This window comes from Fukomys damarensis, unplaced genomic scaffold, assembly GCF_012274545.1.
Source record: "Fukomys damarensis isolate Sample0158 unplaced genomic scaffold, DMR_v1.0_HiC HiC_scaffold_37, whole genome shotgun sequence".
In the NCBI taxonomy this organism is placed as follows: Eukaryota; Metazoa; Chordata; class Mammalia; order Rodentia; family Bathyergidae; genus Fukomys; species Fukomys damarensis.
The window spans coordinates 66,989,828-67,012,832 of NW_022900949.1; the positions used below are offsets into that span (position 1 = coordinate 66,989,828).

General features: G+C 36.4%; 3 protein-coding genes across 16 annotated transcripts in view; 2 read left to right on the top strand and 1 right to left on the bottom strand.

Annotated features, from left to right (window-relative positions):
* Positions 1-2,248, top strand: part of P2ry12 (purinergic receptor P2Y12) — a 44,232-nt gene extending 41,984 nt beyond the window's left edge. For all 3 annotated transcript variants that reach the window (XM_010625304.2, XM_010625305.2, XM_033759547.1), the window contains one exon: positions 817-2,248. In XM_010625304.2, coding sequence (XP_010623606.1) covers positions 831-1,859 — 1,029 coding nt within the window. In that variant the 5' untranslated portion in view covers positions 817-830 and the 3' untranslated portion in view covers positions 1,860-2,248. The remainder of the gene's footprint in view (positions 1-816) is intronic.
* The window catches only part of Med12l (mediator complex subunit 12L), a 305,898-nt gene that overhangs the window by 89,420 nt on the left and 193,473 nt on the right, over positions 1-23,005 (bottom strand). The gene's annotated exons all lie outside the window — the stretch shown is intronic.
* On the top strand, positions 8,480-10,159 carry P2ry13 (purinergic receptor P2Y13). 2 transcript variants are annotated; one of them, XM_010625307.1, is made up of 2 exons: positions 8,480-8,539; positions 8,967-10,159. In XM_010625307.1, exon 2 carries the CDS (start codon positions 8,967-8,969, stop codon positions 9,981-9,983), a length of 1,017 nt encoding a protein of 338 aa, XP_010623609.1. In that variant the 5' UTR covers positions 8,480-8,539; the 3' UTR covers positions 9,984-10,159. The 2 variants fall into 2 exon arrangements, with proteins under 2 accessions (XP_010623609.1, XP_010623610.1); XM_010625308.2 differs by having other exon boundaries at positions 8,483-8,539; positions 8,822-10,159.

Genomic DNA, 23,005 nt, shown 5'->3' on the forward strand with positions numbered 1-23,005 from the left:
AAAAAAAAAAAAAAAAAAAAAAAAAAAAAATCCTATTTTAAGGAATGTCGGTAACTCCCTATGTTTTAGTTTTAAAATGAATGATATTTTAAAAATTTATGTAAAACTTCAAATATAGTCAATAAAGTTGGAAGTGAGAAATACATGAGTTAAAAATATTTAGAGCTAAACAATTATTCTCCATGAAGCTGAATTTTGAATGCATGATTGGGCAATACTGGGGAGGAATATCTTCTAATTTATAGGAAAATGTTTTGGCTATTTTTTCGTATTCAGTACTTAACAAAATCCCCAAGAATAACTTCACAACTATTTCTTTCCACTTTTTAATTTCAAATTCTAATGGGTGGGTAACTGTCATCACTTCTCTTTCGCAAACTTGATAGTACCAGAGTAAACGAAGCCAGTAATAAGGACAGTGTAGAAAAAGTGACTATGTAGAAACTTAAGGCACTAAAAGGGATGGAAGTGAAGTTGGGAAAGAATAAAGCATAGTCCACGTATTTTTTCTGGCTTTTATACATGAACATAGATGGACTCAGACTAAGACCAAACTTGCTCTAAAAGGCGAACATTCAACAAACAAGTGCAGAACACCCCTAATATCACACAGTGAGCTCGTCTCACTATACTGTGCTACACCGTAATATCTGCTAAGATTAACAATTTTGAGATTCTGTTTTCTGTGGTCCTACTGACTGCCACAATAAAGACCAGGAATCTTAATTTTTAGTGGAAGTTGTATCTGAAAAAGTTACACACAGAGGTAATATTAATCCGATCTACTGGGACTAATCACCCTCCCTCCTGTTCTAGGAACCAAAGAGGAAATGCAGGTCACCAGTAACCTCACCGCTACACCTGGGAACAGCAGCCTGTGTACCAGAGACTACAAGATTACCCAGGTTCTATTCCCGCTGCTCTACTCTGTCCTTTTTATTGTTGGACTTGTCACAAACAGCCTGGCAATGAGGATTTTCTTTCAAATCAACAGTAACTCGAACTTCATTATTTTTCTAAAGAACACAGTCATTTCCGATCTTCTCATGATTCTGACATTTCCATTCAAAATTCTTAGTGATGCCGAACTGGGACCAGGACCTCTGAGAACCTTTGTGTGCCAAGTTACTTCTGTCATATTTTATTTCACAATGTATATCAGTATTTCATTCCTGGGACTGATAACTATCGACCGGTACCAAAAGACCACCAGGCCATTTAAAACATCCAACCCCAGTAATATCTTGGGGGCTAAGATTCTCTCTGTTGCCATCTGGGCCTTCATGTTCTTATTCTCTTTGCCTAACATGATTCTCACCAACAAGAGGCCAAAGGACAAAAACGTGAAGAAATGCTCTTTCTTTAAATCGCCGTTTGGGCTGGTCTGGCATGAAATAGTCAATTACATCTGTCAAGTCATCTTCTGGATTAATTTTTTAATTGTAATTGTATGCTATACTCTCATTACAAAAGAACTCTACAGATCATATGTAAGAACAAGGGGAGTAGGCAAAGTCCCCAGGAAAAAGGTGAATGTCAAAGTTTTCATTATCATTGCTGTGTTCTTTATTTGTTTTGTTCCTTTCCATTTTGCCCGAATTCCCTACACCCTGAGTCAGACCCGGGATGTTTTTGACTGTGCTGCAGAAAACACTCTGTTCTATGTCAAAGAAAGCACACTCTGGTTAACTTCTTTGAACGCGTGCTTGGATCCATTCATCTATTTTTTCCTTTGCAAATCCTTCAGAAATTCCTTGATAAGCATGCTGAAGTGTCAGAATTCTGCAAAATCTCCATCCCGAGAAAACAGGAAGAAAGGACAGGGCGGTGGTAACCCAAGTGAGGAGACACCAATGTAAACAAATTACTCTAGGAAGTGTTGCAATCTACTAGTGTTAAGAATCCCTCAAAGGAAAGCGCTGTGTAAAAATATTAACACTAAGAAGTACCTGGGTTCATAATAGTATCTCTTGAATAGGTAACTACAAAAATAATTTTCAACTACTTTGTTAGTCTAAAAAGCTATCTTAAAATGTTTGAAAATAACTTCATCTGTAACTAGGTAGTTTAAAAAAAAAAACATATCCAAGCACCATGCTTCATGAAAAATCACAAATTCATTATTTGCATAGCTTCTGCAAAGTGGGTTACCATATAATAATAACATACGTCACTGATAAAATACATCATTGATCTTGGGTTTTTTTGTTTTTTTGTTTGTTTGGTTGGTTGGTTGGTATTTTTAAGACAGGTTCTCACTATATAGTTGAGACTAACCTGGAACTCACTATGTAGTCCAGGCTGGTCTCGAACTCACAGAGATCCTCCTGCCACAGCCTCCCAAGTACTGGGATTACAGGCGTGCACCACCATGCCAGGCTTGTTTTATTTTTATATCAACAGAAAAAATGATCATTCTGCTATGAAATGATCAATCTACTCTCCAAAATTGATGATGTATATATACTTATTCCTTTAACCAAATCATAGGCTATTATGAGATTTATAAAAATTTAAATGTGATAAGGCATAACTACTAATTTTTAATTATTAGAAAAATCTTCAGGGATTTAACCTAATTGAAATTGTATTTTGTGGGGCTGACTTTTTTAAATTGTTCATTAAAATGAGATTTAAAGAATGCCTTTCTAATAAATAGCAGAAATAGTGAATAAAATCATTAAAAATTGGACAATTACTTTTATAACCTCCTAATAATGAAAACATTAGGAAAGTCTAGTTTACTAGCATTTTAACAACTTCAATGGATACAGTACCATCAGCCACACTAATTTTTATTAAACAGCTTCTATAAATAGCTGTTATTTGAATAAATGAACATTTCCTTTTATAAGAAAAGTGAAGTGTGATTACAGACTTGTACAATGTAACTACAAAGAAGAAAGCGACTATTTGGCATTACTTATTTGTGTTTGTGTGTATGAGATAAAAGTTTACATTAAACTCTGCATCACTTTCTTTGCATTCCTTGTTCAAAGATACTATATACCATGGCTCTATCTTTTGCTGTACAACTACCTCAAACACTAGCTCATTTAAGAATCACTGCCAACACTGTTTTATTGAATGGCATTGTGCAGTCTCTTCAGATAAGGTCTCACCTCAACAAGTTCATATACAAATGATAAAATTGGTGATACTTATACAGTCTGATTTCACACAAGCCATATTTGGTATTTCTATTTAATTGACAAATGGTACATATTTATGAGGTACGGTGTAACATTTCAGTACACGAAGATAATCAGTAATGATCACATCAGGGTCATATATGTTTTTAATATAAGCAAAATATGTAATACTAGAAGTGAAAATCACTTATCTCAATTATTTATAATGCTCAGCAGTGATTCTCAAACAGAAGATGGCACAGACTCCAGTATCTAAATATATGTCAGAAGAAATAAAAAGGGTAGGCTGTGATATAGAGAAATTTGCTGAATTTCAATATTATCCACACCCATCACAATTTCTGCTGAATTAATCTTCATTACAAGTTAGGGACTCATTTAAGCTCTCAAATAGTATATATTCTCAAGTAGCCACGTATCCTGCCACTGGTACAAATGAGCATATAATGTCAGTGGAGATACACACAGAGATCTGTGTCACAAACACACATATTTCCATGTACAGCTGAGCAAAAAACATCTGTCATATCTGCCACATAATCTACTCTAATATCAGATGACTGTCTTCATGTTCTGTAAGAATACCAGGCTATTTGACTGGAAGATAGCCTAGAAATCAACCAGATTTGTCAAACCACCTTACTTTGCATAAGAGACAAATGAAGGACCCCTAGACTCATTCCAAGTCGGGACTACAGAGTGAATTAAAAAGAATCTCTTCAGGGTGCCAAGGTCAGATATGGGTATCCTGGGAAACGGCAACATAGGCAGAGATGACTTAAATGATCCTACTGTCATAATTTGCTGAGATGACTTTTTCCTCAAAGAGACAGAAAAAAACTACACATGCTAATGGTATTATAGTATTTTTATAAAAAGAACTGCAGTGTTTTAGAATTACTTATTCTTTGGAGGTATGCATATATAACAAATCTATAAGTCATCTTTTGTTGGAATTTCTTTACTCAGACAGTAGATACCATAGACTCCAACATCAAACAAAAGACAGGGCCGGGGATTTAGCTCAGTGGTTCCGCTGCCTGCCTTGCAAGTGCAAGGTCCCAAGTTCGAGCCCTGGTACCAAAAACAAATAAACAAACAAAAAATAAAAGCCTGAGAGGTCAGTATTTACTAAGTGCTAATTATACATACTACATGTCACTATCTCTAGGTTTAAAGTTTTTGATATAAACCCATTTCACAATGGCTTTTATTTTTTAAAAAGGTATAGATACAGGTGGGTGAAAATTTCAGAACATGAAAGAAAATGTAGTCCTGACATAGCCTCAGAGGCTTCTGAAGCCTAAGATGTTTGTGGTTGGCAGCTGTTCTCAGTGGTTTCTTTACAGAAAACATCACAGCAGGGGTTGGCAAGCACAGCCACTAGGACAAACCACAGCTCACCACAATCTATGACCTAAGAATCATTTATATTTTCAAATGCTTGTGGGGGAAATTTAAAGAATGAAATTTCATGAAATGTGAAATTCAAATTTCAGCACCTACAAATAAGGTTTCACTACAGCACAATCATGTTATTCAGGCTGACTCTATGGCTACTTTCATGCTACAGCAAGACAGCTGAGTTGTAGTAACAGACTCTGCACACCCTGCACAATTTAAGTATTTCCTACCTCATTCAAAAAGTGGGGACCGTCCACCCTTGAAACAGTACTACAAGGACAGAAAGAAAAATTGCAGAAACAGAACCATCTGTTTGCACATACAGGTGTTTTGGCAGCTTCAAACAGAAAAGAGCTGACCACTCTTGGTAGGCAATGCCCAGAGTGAGATTAGGGTGCTGCTGGTGGGAACCAAAAGTATGGAGACACAAATACGAATCAACGAGTACCGAGAAACAGCTTAACTTTTTAAAAAAATGTGAAGGGGGCAGAAGGCAGTTCCCAGGAGAAATATACATAGTCAATAAAAATACAAATATATAGACATATATATCTGCTTTATAAATTATCAATTTATGTATATGGCACAGTTTTTATCTATAAGTTTCTAATTGATTGAAAATGTTTTCATCACATTAAAATACAAAACATAAAAATATATACACCCTACTTATAAATTTCAAATGCACACACCTAACATATAAAACATGGCACAGCTTTTTTACCTGTAAATTTAGAGTTGATTTAAAAAGTTATTAGCAATTTAGATTAGTGGTGCTCTGCCTACCTCGCAAACACAAGGTCCTGAATGTGATCCTTAGTACCAAAATACATAAATAAACAGAATTTAAAAAATAAAAAATTATTTATAACAGTTTTAGAGAAATCTGCTCTTGATGGGAGTATAAATTGGTACCATCTTCTGGAAACCTACCTGAAAATACCACTCAATATTTTGACATGTAACTTTTTGACCAGCTACCCTATCTCTAGAAAATTTCCTACAAATATGCTGGAATAAATGCACAAAAATATATGGCCAGGAAAAAAAAAAGAATATATGGACATGTATTTGGGTCATAGTATTATTCTTAATGAAAAACTTATAAATAAACTAAATGTCCCCAGTAGAAGCTAAACTATGGTGGCTTTATTATTTATGAATATATGTTGTAGCCGGGCATGGTGGCGCATGCCTGTAATCCCAGCACTCGGGAGGCTGAGGCAGGAGGATCGCTGTGAGTTCGAGATCAGCCTGGGCTACATAGTGAGACCTGTCTCAAAAAAAAAACCAAATAAAAAAAAGAAAGAAAAAAAATATATAAATATATGTTGCTTTTGAAAACATGTCTACAAGTACTAACATGGACCTAAACAAATATCAACATGTAAATAATGTAAATATGTATGTGCAACACATACACATTGGTACATATATGAAAGGGGATTAACTTTCACATTCTGCTATATATACTTCTGAATGTGAATTTTTAAAAACATTTTAACATTAAATATTAAACTTAAATATTAAGTAGTTCAAATAATACTTATAATTATTTCAGTTACATGTAGAAATTTTCTAATATTTTAATGTACAAAAACATATTTATCCAGTCCTCACCGATTGGGAAATAAATAAGTCACACATGTATACCGAATAGTTTCTCTGGTGTAAAAAACTATAATGGTACATAAGATACTAATGAGATAATTGACAATGTGAAATAGGAAGAAAAGGGCTAAAGGTGTAGGGAAAGTGGGAAGGGTGGGGGAAAGGTAATAATGGAAAAGGAAAAAAAATGAGAAAATGGAAATAAAGTGTTTATAAATAGGGAAGGGGGGTGAAGGGAGGGCAGGGGTAAGGGGAAAAAATGAGAATCAAGACCTATCATGTAAAGGTACAAGATCCCAATGATGAATGTAACTGTACTGTATACATAAAATGTACCAATAAACTCAATGAGAAAAAAAATATTTACTTTTAAACTGCATAACTTCTTTTAGCTCTGTATCACCATTTGTTACTATAGTGAGTCATTTTTAAAACAATGTCACATGATTTAAGGAAAGTACCTTGGTGTATTTCGATGGAAATTAAGTCTCTTCTAGGAATATACGAGTTCCCACTTCAACTGTCCATCCTAAATCAAAGCAAATACTTCATTTTTTTCAGTATTATTCACATGGTACTGGTTAGTCATATCAATAGGAATCCTTTGACATAACTTGGAGACTAGACATGGAAATAGTTTTTTGCCATTTAGCAGCCTAAATTTTGTGACCTTTCATTGTATCTTCTTTGATTTCCTCCTCAGCAGTGTTCATTGTTTTCAACCTCTAACCTGAGTCTGTAGCACAAAGTTTCCAAATCCAATGGCCAAACACTTTCATACACACATTTGAAAGAATCCACTTCTATTACTAGAAGTGGGCACAATTAATTGGTTCCTCTTTTCAAAGTTTCCCACACACTGGAATTATGAAATGCAACCACTATATTATGAAAGAATCCTGTACAAAATGTCTCTTCTTTAAAGTGAAACTATTCCAAACCTAGATAATCAATTTGGGGCTGAAGGGAACTTTGTAACTAACCATATAGGTTAAGCACCTCTACCTAAAAAGCTTTTTTAAAAGCTTCACTTCAGTGTTAGCCTCTACTGAGGTAAACAAAAAGATGTGTTTAAATTGTATTCCAATACATAAAATCTTGAGTCCATATTCCTGAGGATCAACAATATTTGAGTCACAAGTAAATTTTTCAAATTGTGCTACCCAATGGTTAGAATCAATCAAAATTATTAGGCATTTTGTTGCCTCATATTTAAAAACATTCAAGGGAATATAGAATTTCTATTTTCAGAATTCTAACCCAGAGATCCAAAATTTCTGATGAACTCAACTCTACAGTCTAGTCCAACTCTATGGTCAAATTTGTATCAAGAAACAGGAAATGAAACTTAGCATGGTGAATCCACGTGTCATAAAAATCTCTTCATTTCCTCTTTCCCTTTCACCTATCTGGGAAGTACACACCCACAGACAACAACCTTCCTTACTTCAAGAGATATAAAGGAAAAATTTCCTAATTCTAAAGACTTTAGCCTATAGACAATTCATGAAATTCATGAGGTGTTCTGTACTTCAAATACAACACAAAAAGATTTCTAAGAGTGGCTTTCTAAAAAGTGAAATCATGCATCTCCATTCAAATCTACAATTCATGCACCACAGCGGTGAGTTGCTAACATTTTTAGTGCTGTGTGCCCAACACAACTCTACACAATTAATTCAACCTTTCAACAATACTATGATGTTGGTATTTTCAAATATATTATACAGGCAATAATACTTAGACAAAAAGCTGTTGAGTCAATTATCAATAATCTGATACAATAATTAGTGGACCTAAAATTCTTAACTCAGAAATCTGGGCCTAAGGAACCGTTACCAGTTAGAAAATGTCATACTACCTCTGAGAAATCCCAGAATCAAAGGACTAAGGCAAAAGTCTACCAAAACAGGCTACCACTGTGAACAAAAATTTCTGAAAAACTCAAATCTGTAAGGATGTACAAGATTATTCTGACTTTAAAGCCTAGTGTTTGCCTCCTACTTGATTGTAGTTTAGGATTATAATCATCCTTATTATATACTAGAAGAACTCAAAAAGTTCATTGACTATGTACACTGAAAAGATAGACTTCAGGAAAGTTATTATGAAAAAACTGAAACGAAAGATAACTGCAACTAAATTAGTCAAATCATAGGTTAACAGTTAATTAAGTTTAGAATAAAAGAGCTTATTTGCAAAACCTCTAAAGGGCGTTCTATTAGAGGTCATATTACAAAAGTACAGGAGTGAAAATGAGGAAGGAAACTCGGTATAAAAAAGCAGAACATTTGCTTCAGAAACTCTTCACAGGACGAATTAATGACTCCAGGAATAAGAAGACACAGAGCTGAGTATCTTCTTGAACAAAGGTGAATTTCGATTTTTCTAATGAATGCGCATGCTTTTAAAAGGCAGAATATGCTTAAGAAAAATGTTTTAAATTAGTATTCTACAAACCATAGATTATGAGCATAGAGGAATTTATACCATATAACATGTATTATCCTACTATTTAAATGGGGTTTTGTTTACTGCAGTTTTAAAAATGGGAATTGTGAATGAAGTAGAACCTGTTATTCGGATTTCATGAGGGTGAAAGTCATGATATTATTAAAAGTACTAAAAATTATCATTTGCTTTTAAACTTCTAGCCAGAAACAACATGGGGCTCTCAACAGATCTACTGAATGTGTCAAATAAATGCAGGGTGCTTTGCTTTTTTTTTTAAAGTAGCATTTGCCAATCATGAAGGGCTTTTCGTTTTCCTTTGCTTGTGTACGTGTTTCTTTGTAATAGATGACACTGGAAACAATCAATGCCTCGGTGATGCAGGGCTTCAATCAGTCTCAACGCTGCCCCAGAGACACTCGGATAACACAGCTGGTGTTTCCAGTCCTCTACACTGTGGTTTTCTTGACTGGTGTCCTGCTGAACACCTTGGCGCTGTGGGTGTTCATTCACATCCCTAGCTCCTCCACCTTCATTGTGTATCTCAAAAACACTCTGGTGGCTGACTTGATCATGACACTCATGCTTCCCTTCAAAATCCTCTCTGACTCGCACCTGGGACCCTGGCAACTCAGAGCTTTTGTGTGCCGTTTCTCTGCTGTAATCTATTACGAGACCATGTATATAGGCATCATGTTGCTGGGCCTCATAGCCTTTGATAGATTTCTCAAGATCATCAGACCCTTTGGAAAATATTTTATTAGAAAACCTGTTTTTGCAAAAGTAGTCTCAACCCTCACCTGGTTCCTGTTGTTCTTCATCTCCCTGCCAAATATGATCCTGAATAACAAGGCGGCAACACCATCATCTGTGAAAAAGTGTGCGTCCCTGAAGGGCCCTCTGGGGTTGAAATGGCACCAAGTGGTCAATTACATATGCCAGTTTATTTTCTGGACAGTTTTTGTCCTAATGCTTCTGTTTTACATGGTAATTGCGACGAAAGTATACTATTCTTATAAAAAATCCAGAAGTAAGGACAGCAAAAACAACAGAAGGGTGGAGGGGAAAGTATTCGTGGTGGTGGCGGTCTTCTTTGTGTGCTTCGCTCCATTTCATTTTGCCAGAGTTCCATACACTCGCAGTCAGACCAACAACACAACTGACTGCAAGCAAGAGAATCAACTATTCATTGCTAAAGAAATAACTCTCTTTTTGGCAGCAACTAACATTTGTATGGACCCCTTAATATATATATTCTTATGTAAAAAATTTACACAAAGATTGCCATGTATGAAATGGAGAAAGACCACAGCATCAAACCAAGAACACTGCAGCAGTCATACAGACAATATAACCTTAGGCTGACAACTGAATGTGTGGCTAATTTCTATCTAGCAACAAGACTTCAAAGAGTCATTTATTTGGAAATCAAAATTAAGCAGCAAAAGAAAAAACACTGCATAATAAATGCTTTCTTGCATTATCCTATTGTACAGCAAAGACTGTATAAATTAACTCCACATGGATCTATCTACTCATAAGCAAAATCAACATTGACAATGTAACAAACAAAGCAAATGGCCACTAGGGGTCATCTTTTCAAGGACATTCATTTAATAGTTTAGGAAAGATTAAGAAATGTTCATCCCTAAAAACCTCCTCTCCAGACATCTCACGTAAAATTTCAACAACACTACCTCCTTTATAGCACTAAAATTTTAGTATCTGCTAAAACAAACTCCAACTTCCAAAGGTCATCTATGAAATCTAGAGCCAAGGGTTGAGACAGATGCTAAGTACAAAGAGTCTGAGGATTCAAACTGGGTCAAAAAAATCCCGATTTTACCCTTCCCCTTCCCATTTCTCAATGTCAGTAATCTTATTAGGATCTTCTGTATTACTGCAGATTATTCACACCAGAGAAACTATTCGGTATTTAAAAAGGGAAAAGAAAAAAATGTGAGATAATGAAAAGACGGAAATAAAGTGGTTGTAAATGGGGAGGGAGGAGAGGGTGAAGGGAGGGCAGGGACAAGGGGAAAAAATGAGAACCAAGACCTGTCATGTAAAGGTACAAGATCCCAACAATGAATGTAACTGTACTGTATCCCTAAAATGTACCAATAAAGTCAATTAAAGCTGAAAAAAAAAAAAATCCCCTGAAATCCAGGGGAAGAAGTTTCTCCTCAGGATTACAGGGCCTCTTGCATATTTCAACAGCACATTACAGGAGGCAGAAACATTAAATCATCCTGCTTACACCTCAGTGTACATAAATTGAGGAGGAGAATGCTTTGTTTTTCAAAAAAGCTTTCCTGGGCCACAGTGTCTATAGCCAATCCACCACCACCCTAGTTGGAAATAACTATTTCACCACTCTTTGGTTGCATGTTAAGTTTCTCATCACGGATTTCCTTTTACTAGTTAACTGTAGTTCTTGATAGCATAGCCCAATGATAGTTAACATTCTTAAAAGTCAGACAAGTTTTCTTAATATCTTCCAAAGTATTTCCCACAGATCATGAATTACAGATGTTTTAAATATAATATGCTATTCTTAGTACACATAAGAATGTATAGTTGCCAACCCAAAAGCGGTAATGCCCACACTAGGAGTTTTTTTAAAGTCTACTTAGTCTTATTATTTACTTCCACTTTTTCCTGAACCCCTTAGCTGACTTGAAAAAACATTTTAAAAGCAAATGTGATTTTCTGAAATTATGGGTGCTAATTTATATGGTCTAGAGAAAATACACAAAGGAAGAATCATTCTCTGTAAATGTGTATGTGTGGCCAGTTCCAAGGTAATCATCACAATGTAAAGCCCAGGCCTCCCTCCTCCCCCAGCCTTAAGGCCCCAAAGGCCATAGAACTTGCCTCCTTTTCTGTACTCATCTGCTAACTGCTTTTTCATCCCTTGAACTTTATACTCCTACATAAAACAGCAACTGTCAGAATTGCTTTTGCCCCTGAGCCATTCTGATCACCTAGAAAACTTATCCCTCTGTGAAACCCTAAGTTGTCATCACTTGGTCTGGGGAGTCCCATCTGGCCCATCTCCCACTACCACCTCAAACTCAATCACTCCATCATCTGCACGCTGTCTTACCTCCATTACTGTATTTATCACATTACTTTGTAATTACTTGCTGAAATACATACCTACTGTTAAATAACCTATGTATATTTTTAGGGCAGAGGCTGCCTTGTTGTGCAATTAATAAATATTTTATAAAACAAATGGGTTTAATTTTTATATACTAGAGAAGCAAAAATGAAATCCTGTCATTGATATTATTATCCAAAAATGATATCAACTTCATGAAATGCAAGGTGAAGTTCCTTTCATTTGCTCTCCACTATGCAAGCAAGGGTCTGAGAAGTGTTTCTGGGTTTACTAATGAATGACCATGAGTAAAGCAGGGCCATTCAGCAGTGCTTGTGTAGCTCTGAGGCTACTGACCAGGAACATTTCAGTTTGAAAGCTACTGACAGAATGTGTTAGGCCTGCACTATTGATGCTAGCTAAGTAAAACCCATAAATGTAGCATATGATAATCTCTAAAGATCTCCTTTATAAAAGTACTCTTGATATGTGATTTTCATCCTCTTTAATGAATTAAATTACCATTACTACTACAGAGGTCACTAAATCTGTATTATCACTGTGGAGTGCACTACACAATCACAAGGAGACATTCTACTTTAAGTTACTTGCAGCTGAAGCACTCTTGCTTAATAATAATCTATGGGTGGTAGTGTAATAATATTTACAATATCTTCTGAAGGTGGTTAGAGCTAATGTATATATATTTCCAGATAAAATTTCAATATCCTTATCTTCCATAAACACAAATACATTATTCTATTATACTGCAATCAATAGCAAAGTGCCTGATCTAAAAAAAAAATTTAGCAAAATTTTAAAGAAGAGACATACTAGAGAGATCTTAAATTCACATCCACAAAACAATGAGCTTCCAAGACTAGCAATCACAATTCTAAATTCCAGAATTTATGGATGGGATGATATAACATTGCCATAAATGAGACATAGAAAAGAATAAAAAGAAAAAAATGCAAGTTCTACTATGGCATGTTTGTTCAGAACACGATTGAGGGCTTTTATCAAAAGCTAAAATGTAGGCTGGGCATGATGGCACATACGTGTAATCCCACGGCTCAGAAGCGGGAAGATCACATGTTCAAGCCTAGCCTGAGAAACCTAACCACTTAGTGAGACCCTGTCGCAAAATATAAAGTTTAAAAAAAAGGGGGGGGGTGATGTAGCTCAGTGGAAGGGCCTGGTTTCAATCCTCAGCAATACAAAATATAACAAATAAAATGAATGAATAAATGCTTGAGTGTAATTATTTTACTGGATAAACAAGGCAAGGTCTTTCAAATATCCTCCAGGAAGAAAAGGGATGGAGCGTGCATCTGTCACACATGGATGGATTCTTGACAAGCCCAAGGAAATTACTGATGGGGTGGTGTACCAGATCAATGAACTTAGAAATTGATAGAGTTATTCTAAATAACGAAAGTCCTCTAGAAAGTCACATGTATCTTAACAGAACAAAATATCCGGAGCAGAAAAGCCCAAATGAATGGAGGCATTAATAAATATTTAAAGAAAAGCATGTTTAAAAGGCAGCAGCCCCACCAGGTTTAGGGTTTACAAATTATTTTAAGTGACTAGAAAGACATTCACCATTTTGAATTGTACCCAGAAACCAAATGTAGGTAATGTGAATGCAGAACACGTTATATTAGCTCATAAACTTTAGTGGCTTTGTGGAGGAATGTTAACGAAACACCAACTGCTAGATCCACCTCAAGTTTCTTTACCAGTGGGTCTGGGGGAGGCCTGGGTACAGACTTCCAGGTAGCACTGGTGCTGCGGGTGTAAACCACATGATAAGAACAACCATGCTAAATGCTCCTTAGGATTCACACTTCCATCAGGGCTGACCTGCAGCACAGCCTTCTATCCAAGAACCAGATCAGACAGACAAAACTGTCGGTAAGGAAGCAGGGCACCTGAAAGGTGATGGGAATGACAATGCTTGGTTACCTGGAAAGTTCACACCCCACTTCAAGGGTCATCTCCCACTCAATACCAAGTGTGGGCAGAGCAGGGAATTCAGGGTGCCTGGTGAAAATGGTACTGGTAAAACTGGAAGCATCAGGAACGCAATCAGCACACATTACTATTTACTATGTACCAAGAATGGCAGATGGACCAAGAATCTTAAATACATTATCTCATTTAATATGCCCAGGAAGCCTATAGTGTATTATTATCTCAATCTTAGAGATAAAGAAGTTAAGAAACAGAAAGATTAAGTAACTTGGATGGGGTCACATAGTTAGCAGGTAGCAGGGCTGAAATAACTCAGACTCTGGCTTCTAAGCGCATATTCTAAATTACTGTATTTATAACCTCAGATCTTACAATGTTCTCAAGAGAAAGCACACCAGTTCCCTGTGCTACAGGTTTTATAATCTGTAAAACTTCCATAGCATCTCCGCTGTCCCAGACTGAAGAAAAACAACACAATCAGGTGTGGGCTGGCAGCAGCCCATGGCTGTTACTTCATAAGCCCTGGCCCAGAAGTTCACAAGAACCTCCCAGGACCTCATGCAACTGAATTCACTGAATGTCTGCTGCGTGCCAGGCACTGTATAAGGATTATCACTACATCCACTGCATTTCTAATTCTCACTACACCCTATGTGACAGACACTGTTAGGCTCTCTGAAGAGAGGGGAAGAGAAGGGGGGAAAAAAAAGAAAACTGAAGCAAAAAGAAAGTCAATGTCCTGCCCTCGGTGCGTGCCGCCCTTCACACACAAAGCAAAGGCGGCAGCAAAGCCCACACAGGTGGAGGACATCACAGCTACTCCAATACAAGGCTACTCTGTCCTATCAGTCATAGGCTGATATCAAACCCCAGCAGCAACAAGAGTGAGGAAGCAGCTATTGGAAAGGAAAGGGGAAAAGTCTCAACACAAAGAGCTTCGTACTCTCAGAAGCAGGAAGGTTCCAATCATGACATCCTGTATGTACTGAGTACTCCTCTAGTATTAGAGAGTTCTTGAGAAAAATTAAAATCCCAGAGAATGGATTTGTTTGCTCATCAGGCAAGTGATCCCTTCATCATCTGCATGGTGACAGGGCCTTTGATCTCTGAAGGTAAAAGCTAGTAAGGAATACAGAACCCAATGACTGCAGGTGTTGCATAGGATACGAGGCACACTGATCAGAGCAATGAAGTTCAGAGGAAAAGGTAGCTAATTCCAAGAGTTTGGGGTAGGGAGGAATGTTTAGAAATCAAGGAACAAGAGAGATTCAAAGAAGAAGCAGTCATGAACAGAATCTCTCTGAAGAGGTCAACAATGATGAGTCCACAACCATAAGGTCATGGTAACTTTAAGAAGGTGGAAGGGTTACAGCCTTTGTTTGTGAATGGGAAACAAGGAATTAAAAGTTAACACTTTCCTTCCCATTAAGGACAAGTCAGTTTAAGAGTTCCACAAAGAAACAAGAGCTATCACATTAGATACTTTTAAGACATAGAATAGTTCTTCCCATCCTTAAAAGTACAGAGTGAATAAGTTCCACATGAAATTGTAGAGCACAGGCACATATCAGCTAGTGGGATCACACGGACAGGAGAACCAAGCTTGGGCTCAAAATGGCTCTGTCAAACTTTCAGACATCAGTGTCACCTGAGGCCCTGATTCCCTGCCCCCCATCTACTGCAGTATAATGTATGGGGGGTGAAAGTGGGGGAGAAGAGAAAGGGGTGGGAAGCATCAAGAGAAAATGGTAGGGATAGAAGATTCTGAGAAGACAAGAGGGAATAATAGAAGAGAAAGCAAGTGAGAAACAGAAAAGGAAATTAAATTTAAGATTCACAGTACACAGCTAAACCAGTTTTTAAAAAAGAAATCTGCACCTCACTCAGCCTATGAACCTTTGCCACTCCTGTGATAAAACTCAAACTGACAAACACAATACCCTCAGGCACAGAAGAACATGCACCTTTGTTCTGGAACTTCTGTTTAAAAGTAGGATGGTGTACAATGACTGAACTTAGTTGTACACCTATAAATAAATTTTATCAAATGTATATCTGAATTCTTTCAGTTTTGTCTTTAAAAACACTAACTTCATGCATTAAGGTTACATATCACACTAATCTTTTATCTATCCTTATATTCCATTTAATTGTGCAACTGTTTTTCTTGCAACGAGAAGTACCTAAACTATGAAAGATTAACCTGAGCACACTGGTCTGCTGAGACCACCTTCCCTGTCTCCCCACACTCCGATAGTCTGGAGTACAGAAGTGCGAATTTCCTCTTCTGCAGAAAAGAAAGTTTAACAAAGATTATAAAAACCATTTTTTAAAAATTCTGTTCATCATTAAAGGGAAATTGAGAGCTTTCCAAATGCAACCAAAGTATTATTCACATATCTTAACTTCTGAGTTGAGCTGTGTACACACATGTTCAGGGGTGTGTGTGTGTGTGTGTGTGTGTGTGTGTGTATCTTTTACTGGGAATCTGAACCCTGGGCTTTCCCATTAAGCTATTTCCTCAGTTCTTTTTTTTTTTTAATTTTGAGGCAAAGGCTCACTAAATTGCCCAAGCTGAGCTTGAACTTCAAATCCTCCTGCCTCAGCCTCCCAGAGTACTGTGATTCCACATTACAGTACTGAGATTACTACCACACCCTGTTGCATTTTCAATTTTTAATTATTCCAACTTTACCATGCATAAAGACCCTCCATTCACTCACTCTCCCTTGGCCCTGCAACAAGAAAAAAGTACTACTGTTCCCTAAATTCCAGCCAAGTTCTAAACACTGTAGGAATTGCCTTGTATACACTATCACATTTAAGCTTTACAATCTTTCATGATAAGCATTGCCATGCTGACTTTTAAGAAAAAATCGAGGCTGAATTATACTAATAACTTTGCCCAAAGTTATCACTACTAAATCGAGAAGCTGGGATGCAATTTGGAGCCCTCCTGGCCCCGGTGACCAGTTTTGTCCCTGCCTGACACTGCTTCTCACAAGTAAGATTTCCCAGGCTAGGAGTACACTGAGAGGACAAGAGTCAGGCACAGCCCTATCTCCAGACGCAAAATCCAATCCACCCTTTCCCTTTAATCAAACATTATAAATCAGTTTCTCACACCAGCAAAGAGTAAGTGCTGTATGGAAAGCAGACCTAAGAGATATAAATCATTTCTAGTCTCAGATTAAACATAGTAATTCAAGCACAAGGACCCAGAGATAGAAATCTCATCAAAGGAACATTAAAGGGCTTGTAATAACTATACACAGCACAAATGCACAGCTACTGGCTGTGAGCCACAGTTACAATGACTCTGTATATAGAGACGGAATAGTAAGGTTTCATGAAGAATTTACTACAATTCTAATCCCATGTTCTGACTGTATGGAAAAGACATGGGTATATAAGAATGATTAGCAAGACTTCGTTTCAATTAGATCCTTGCTTGTCTTTGTTTTGTAACAAGTTAGTGTGCTACAAAGGACTTTGATGTCCTTTATATGAGCATTTTTCTTAAAGAAGAAATGGATACATAGGAGTTTATAGCGATACAGAAAATGAGATTACAACACAATGATATGCCTTCCAACACTGGAGGAAGGGACGCTGTTCCAGATCGGATCAATACAGAGAAGAAAAGAAGGGAGGAAAGAGAAGTCATAGGCCATGGAGAAGCCACTAGGAGATCAAGGTAAGCCTTGGTGATTGATAGATGCATTCAGTTTCTAATATCAAAATAGAACTGGTGGCAAAGCATTCATTTCAGGATTGAGAAAATCTTCCTTGGGCTTTTCCTTCTTTCCTTGAGTTTCTTGTTCTTTTAAGAATATATTTTGAAGTCAGTAAGGTTATGAGCAACATGTCCAAATTTCTGTGATTAAACTAGAATGTTCACTTTGTAGACATTAAAGAGAGGTTAAATAAGCCATCCCAGTATCTCGAAGAAAAAATGAGTTTGGTCCTACCAATTTTTCAATTATGAACTGGGTATGTACTGGACATATATACAAAAGCAAAATTATAGATTCCTATTTAACTTCAAAATTAAACCCCAATATAAACTTCAACGTAGACCCCAATGTAGTATGTTCCAATTGCTTCAGAAACATACAAGCATCTCCTTGTTACATGCTCCACAGGACAGAATATAGATGAAACCAATTTTCAGAATCAAGATTTAACATAAAGACAAAAATGCAGAAGTGTTTGTCAAAGAAATAGTTTAATGCTAAGCATTAAACTAAGTAGAATGTGAGGAGTGACTAGATTGTACAGCAAAAATTTCATTAAAGATAATATTGGGAAACTAGCAGATTTTTTAAAGCAAATTGAATATCTCTAAATACTATTCTTTCAAAATTAATGTCTAGGCTGATAATGGTACTGTGATAAGGTAAGTGAATACAGCCTTGCTTTCAGGAAATACATGCTGAAGTACAAAGGTGACACATTTGTTACAATGACTGTCACTTCAAACACCTTCGCAAAATACATGAGGGGGAAGTATATTTGAAAAATGGTAGCAATTTGTAAGTGTAGAAGAAATTCAGTCAAAATGTTCTTTTGACTTGTACGAAGATTTAAAGTTCTTAAACATGTCAGCAGAAATGCAATCATTCCTAGCTCCAAGAAGAAAAAAAATGTTTCAAGCATTGTGGTAGCAGAAACACAGAAACACAAACACACACACACACACACACACACACAAACATACACGAGGACACTGTCCTGAATTGCTAATCATTATTATCAAAAGAGTTACCCTGCATTTAAGAGGATTTTCCAATGAAGTGACAAAGTAATTATTACTATAAAGCCTGCTGGAGCTTTCATGAAATATGAGACTTGCTATAAGAATCAGCAGAAAAAAATTATGCAGGTTTACCTTTCAATGACGTGAACAATAACAAAGTTATGGGCTGGTTGCTGGATGCTCTTTTCGTCAAAGCACTATACTTTTTTCATGACTAAACGTGTACTACTTACTTTTTTTTTTTAATGTGAGGTACAATAAGCTTTAACAAGCTCTGACTTGAGAACAGCACAGAGTACTTGAAGACTCATGGATAAAGCCTGCCTCATGTTAAGAGTTTCATTACAAGACTTCCTTTACATTACCACCCAAAAGAATATTAAATTACTGTCCACACACACACACACACACACACAGTTTACCTATTAAGGAAGGCGAAGCTCACTCCAGAATAAGGTGCATTGCCCTATCTTCCTAACACCCAGCATACAAAGTCAAGTGCTTCAAGATGCATGAAGGTCGCTCTTCAAAAGTACAAGGGCCTACCATATTCACTTTATACTGTCTACTTGTCTTACGCATTTTTTAAAAGCACTATAAGCCAAGACATGTAATCCTAAATTACCAAGGCATTTCCCTTTCAAATTCAAAATAAAAGCATATAAAAACTATCAACAACTTTCTGGAAAGGCGTTTTCCTTTTAAAGTAAAAATATCAATAAGAAGCTCAATGACTTTAATATTACAAAGTCAACCCAGGTAATTAATGCACTGAAATTCAAGATATATAACAGAACTCCCTTTATTTTCTTAAATCTTACTGAGTTTACTGGTACTTTTATGTGTACAGTACAGTTACTTAAATCATTGGGATCTTGAACCCTTACATGACAGATCTTGGTTCTCATTTTTTCCCCATACCCCTGCCCTCCCTTCACACCCTCCTTTAATTCTTATATCAGAGGCTTGTTAAATATTTGCTCCTATAAGCTTCCCTTTATGACTTTATACACACAAACTAAAATTTGGGGTAACGATCCTAAGAATATGCAGAGAAGGTCTTTGTTCAGCCTACTTTTAAGGAGGTTACAAGGAAAAAAAATAAATAAAAAAGGAGTCTACAAGGGATGATTTTTCTTTGAATTGATGCCCTTAAGACTTAGCAGTAGTTTTGGCATTGATTTTTGAATTATGAACAACATATAATTTACTATTAATGGAACACAATTTGTAAACATGGCAAGAAGGACAAGTCTCCCCAAAATAAAGCCTCTTGCCCCAAATGCACGGAAATGGCCTCAAATATGAAGAGTCCATGGAGAAATAAAAACAGCATTGTGAGACTCAAACCTAAAGGAAGAGCTATTTGTAAGTCTGGTCAATTTTTATAAGATTAAGCCATTTTTATGTTGGCTAATTTTTATTCAGAGACCTTTCCTAGGACTAGCTACTCATTCATAATATGCTCACTGCACCCTACAAAGAATGGAAAAACATGAAGACTGTAGTTGTCTGTTTAGAAAAAGACTATAGAAGAAATGTAATTTTGATATACAAATATTGGCAATTTAACATATTTGTTTTTCTGTACAAACACAGAAGGAAAACCAAGTAGTACAAACATATTATTTCCTTCGTCTAAGGAAACTAAAAAATGTTTCCACTTGTCACTATTATTTTTATTTTTTTCATCTTTGATAGATTTTTATTTTATTTCATAAAAATTTTTATTGATTTGTTTAAATATTGCCTTCAAGAAAATACTAGCATTTTTGGAAATTTTTATCTGAAGGTTCTAAAATTAATTACGAATAAAAAATGATTGGGTTATATAAATATGTGGGATACTTTTAAAAATGACAAGCTGTATTTGTAGAAAAACGTATTCAAAGAATTCAGTGAACCTATTCCCTAGTTAACTTTATTTAAAATATTTGAACACGTACATTTGTGTATATGTGAAAATGGGTCTACAGATTTCATCAGAATCATGAATAGGACTACAGGTTTCCAAAGTTATCAACTACCACTATAAGAACATTTTAATTTTACTCTTTAAATTTCTATTTTTAAAAAATCTTTCTCTCTCATGAAATACATTTGTATTCTTTTTCAATACAGAATTTAACCAGCAGGAAAACTGCAAATGCACAATTTCTACTTTGCAACAGAAAACCCTAAAATGGAAAAAAAAAAGGTAGACTTACAGACTGGATCTGATTAGTAACTGGGACCCATGCCCGACTACTCCCCCACTCCTTAACTGACTTCTGACATTGAGTTCCAGCCCTCAGTATGCCCTTCAGGTGAATCACCACCACTGTCTGATTCCTGCAGGTTCAGGAAATGCTCTTCCCTGCCTACAAAACTCACCTACTCTTAAACATGAGTCATTTACATTATCTAGGGAGCCAGTTGCACCACTTGTTTCTGGACAAGACAGTCTGAAAGGGCGCCACAGAGGATGATCAGAGGATAGAGGAGTACCGATCTTCTCTGGGAGGAGAAAGAAAATGATCATCTTTTATTCTTCACCAGAAAATCCACCGACTGCCTAGGCAACCTTAGTTTCAAAGCTTATTCCCAGTCAGAGATGAGAAGCTTGTTTCAACCTGAAGACACTCGTGTCAGATGAATGGACAGCCAGCCACCGCAATGAAAGGTAAATGAAAACATTTTTTTATTTTCATAAAAGCCACGAGTGATGGGATACTGCCATGATTAAGACTGTATTACACTTTTCCTTAAATCTGAGGTTGGAAGAAAAAAGTAGAAATTAGTATGCTGACAATAATATACATAAATCTTCCAAAGGAGGCAGCACTTTTTGAAATGGAGCCACTGGTACTTCACGGTTTCCAACTCAGGCAGCCACAACAACCTAAACTGGGTACTGCACCTTCAAACTTGGAAATGTTTCCGTACTCACTTCTATCTACTGGAATTTTTTTTTTTTTTTGCCACATTCACTCTATTAGATGAGTAAAATTCAATGCCCTTTATAGTTGTTCACTGAGAGATAGATAACACAATTTGTTTTATAATCTTTTATCTATATAATTTTTTAAAAAGACACCAAAAGGAAAAACAATTCTTTTCAATCCTGATTGCCTCATTTTGATCAAAAGAATCTCACTCTTTTCATTGTACCATTAAGAACAGGGCAATCCTCATTCTGAAGCCTCAGGAAATCAAGTTAAAACATGTCAAGAAAGACACTGAGAAAACTGCCCAGCAACTGACAAACAGGTTAGCAACAGCTTAGTCTTGTGCCACATTCAAACTGTCAGGAAAATTCTCACTTCAGGGAGGAAAACAAAAAGCATGCAGGCAGATTTCACTTTTAAGACTTTCAATGATAGATAAATCTTAACCTAATAAATCAGTCTATCCTAGGCTCATCTATGATAGAATTTAATATCATATTCTCAAGTTGAATCTGTTTTCTTGTTGGGATATATTAACATTTTTAACACGAGTTTGCTTTCCTAATTCTAATTTGAGATTCCAACTTACTAGAAATGTGAACAGCAACAAATTTGGCTCTCTATTATTATAAAGTTGGGGGGCAGAGAAAGTTACCCTACTGATACATTTCATCATTTCTGTTGATTTAAGAATGTCTATAAAAGTTAGGGATCAAGGAGACAATCTCTTCAGCAAAATCCCATCCACAGACTATTGTCTCTGACAAGAATTTTTCCTAGATTTTTTTCTTAAATATGGAATTCAGAACTTATATTGTTCCTCTATTCCCTTCACCCATGTAACCCTGCAAAAATCAATGTCAGTACAATAGTCTATGGAACAGTCAGAAAACTGTTAACTATTTCATGAAGGTATCAAGGGAACAATTTTTCATCTGAGATAGTATATGAAGAAGGCTGAGTTGGGGAACTTGGGCAGGAGAAGGAACTCCAAATTAGAATGAATGCTCTTCTTCAGGTTGTGCCTTCAGCCTGCCTATTTTTCTTCCTTCCTTGATGTCTTAGCATTTCTTTCCCTTTACAAAGAAAAATGTTTCATACTAGCTCTATCTATACTCTTGAGAAAATGCTATAAGAATATGCTTTAAGGGAGAAGAAACCTGAATGGCCATTTGTTCTTTGTATGCTCTAAACAGAAAAATTGGGAATACATGTGAAAATCCCTCAAAGTCCAATAAAGGGTAGGGTGAGGAAAAAAGAACAGAAGTGAGGTCAAATCTAGGTAGTCACTCCCTGGGAGTCTCAGAGGAGAAGCTCTGTGCACAAGTATGAGACAGTTTTGGTTTAGGGTAGAAAAACCAAGCAAGACTCTCAGCAAAATGACTTGTATTTAGGCAATGACTGTACCAGAAGCCATGTGTGTGACTTGAGCAAACCTTTGACTCCCTAGATCACCTCTCTCCTTCACAGGGAGAATGAGGAGATTAGGTCAGTAGAGTGTCGTTTTCCTCTAGAGTTCCATGATTCAAGAGCTGTGCGGGCCAGGGATTTAGCTCAGCGGTTCGGTGGCCTGTCTTGCAAACGCAAGGACCTGAGTTCAAACCCCGGTACCAAA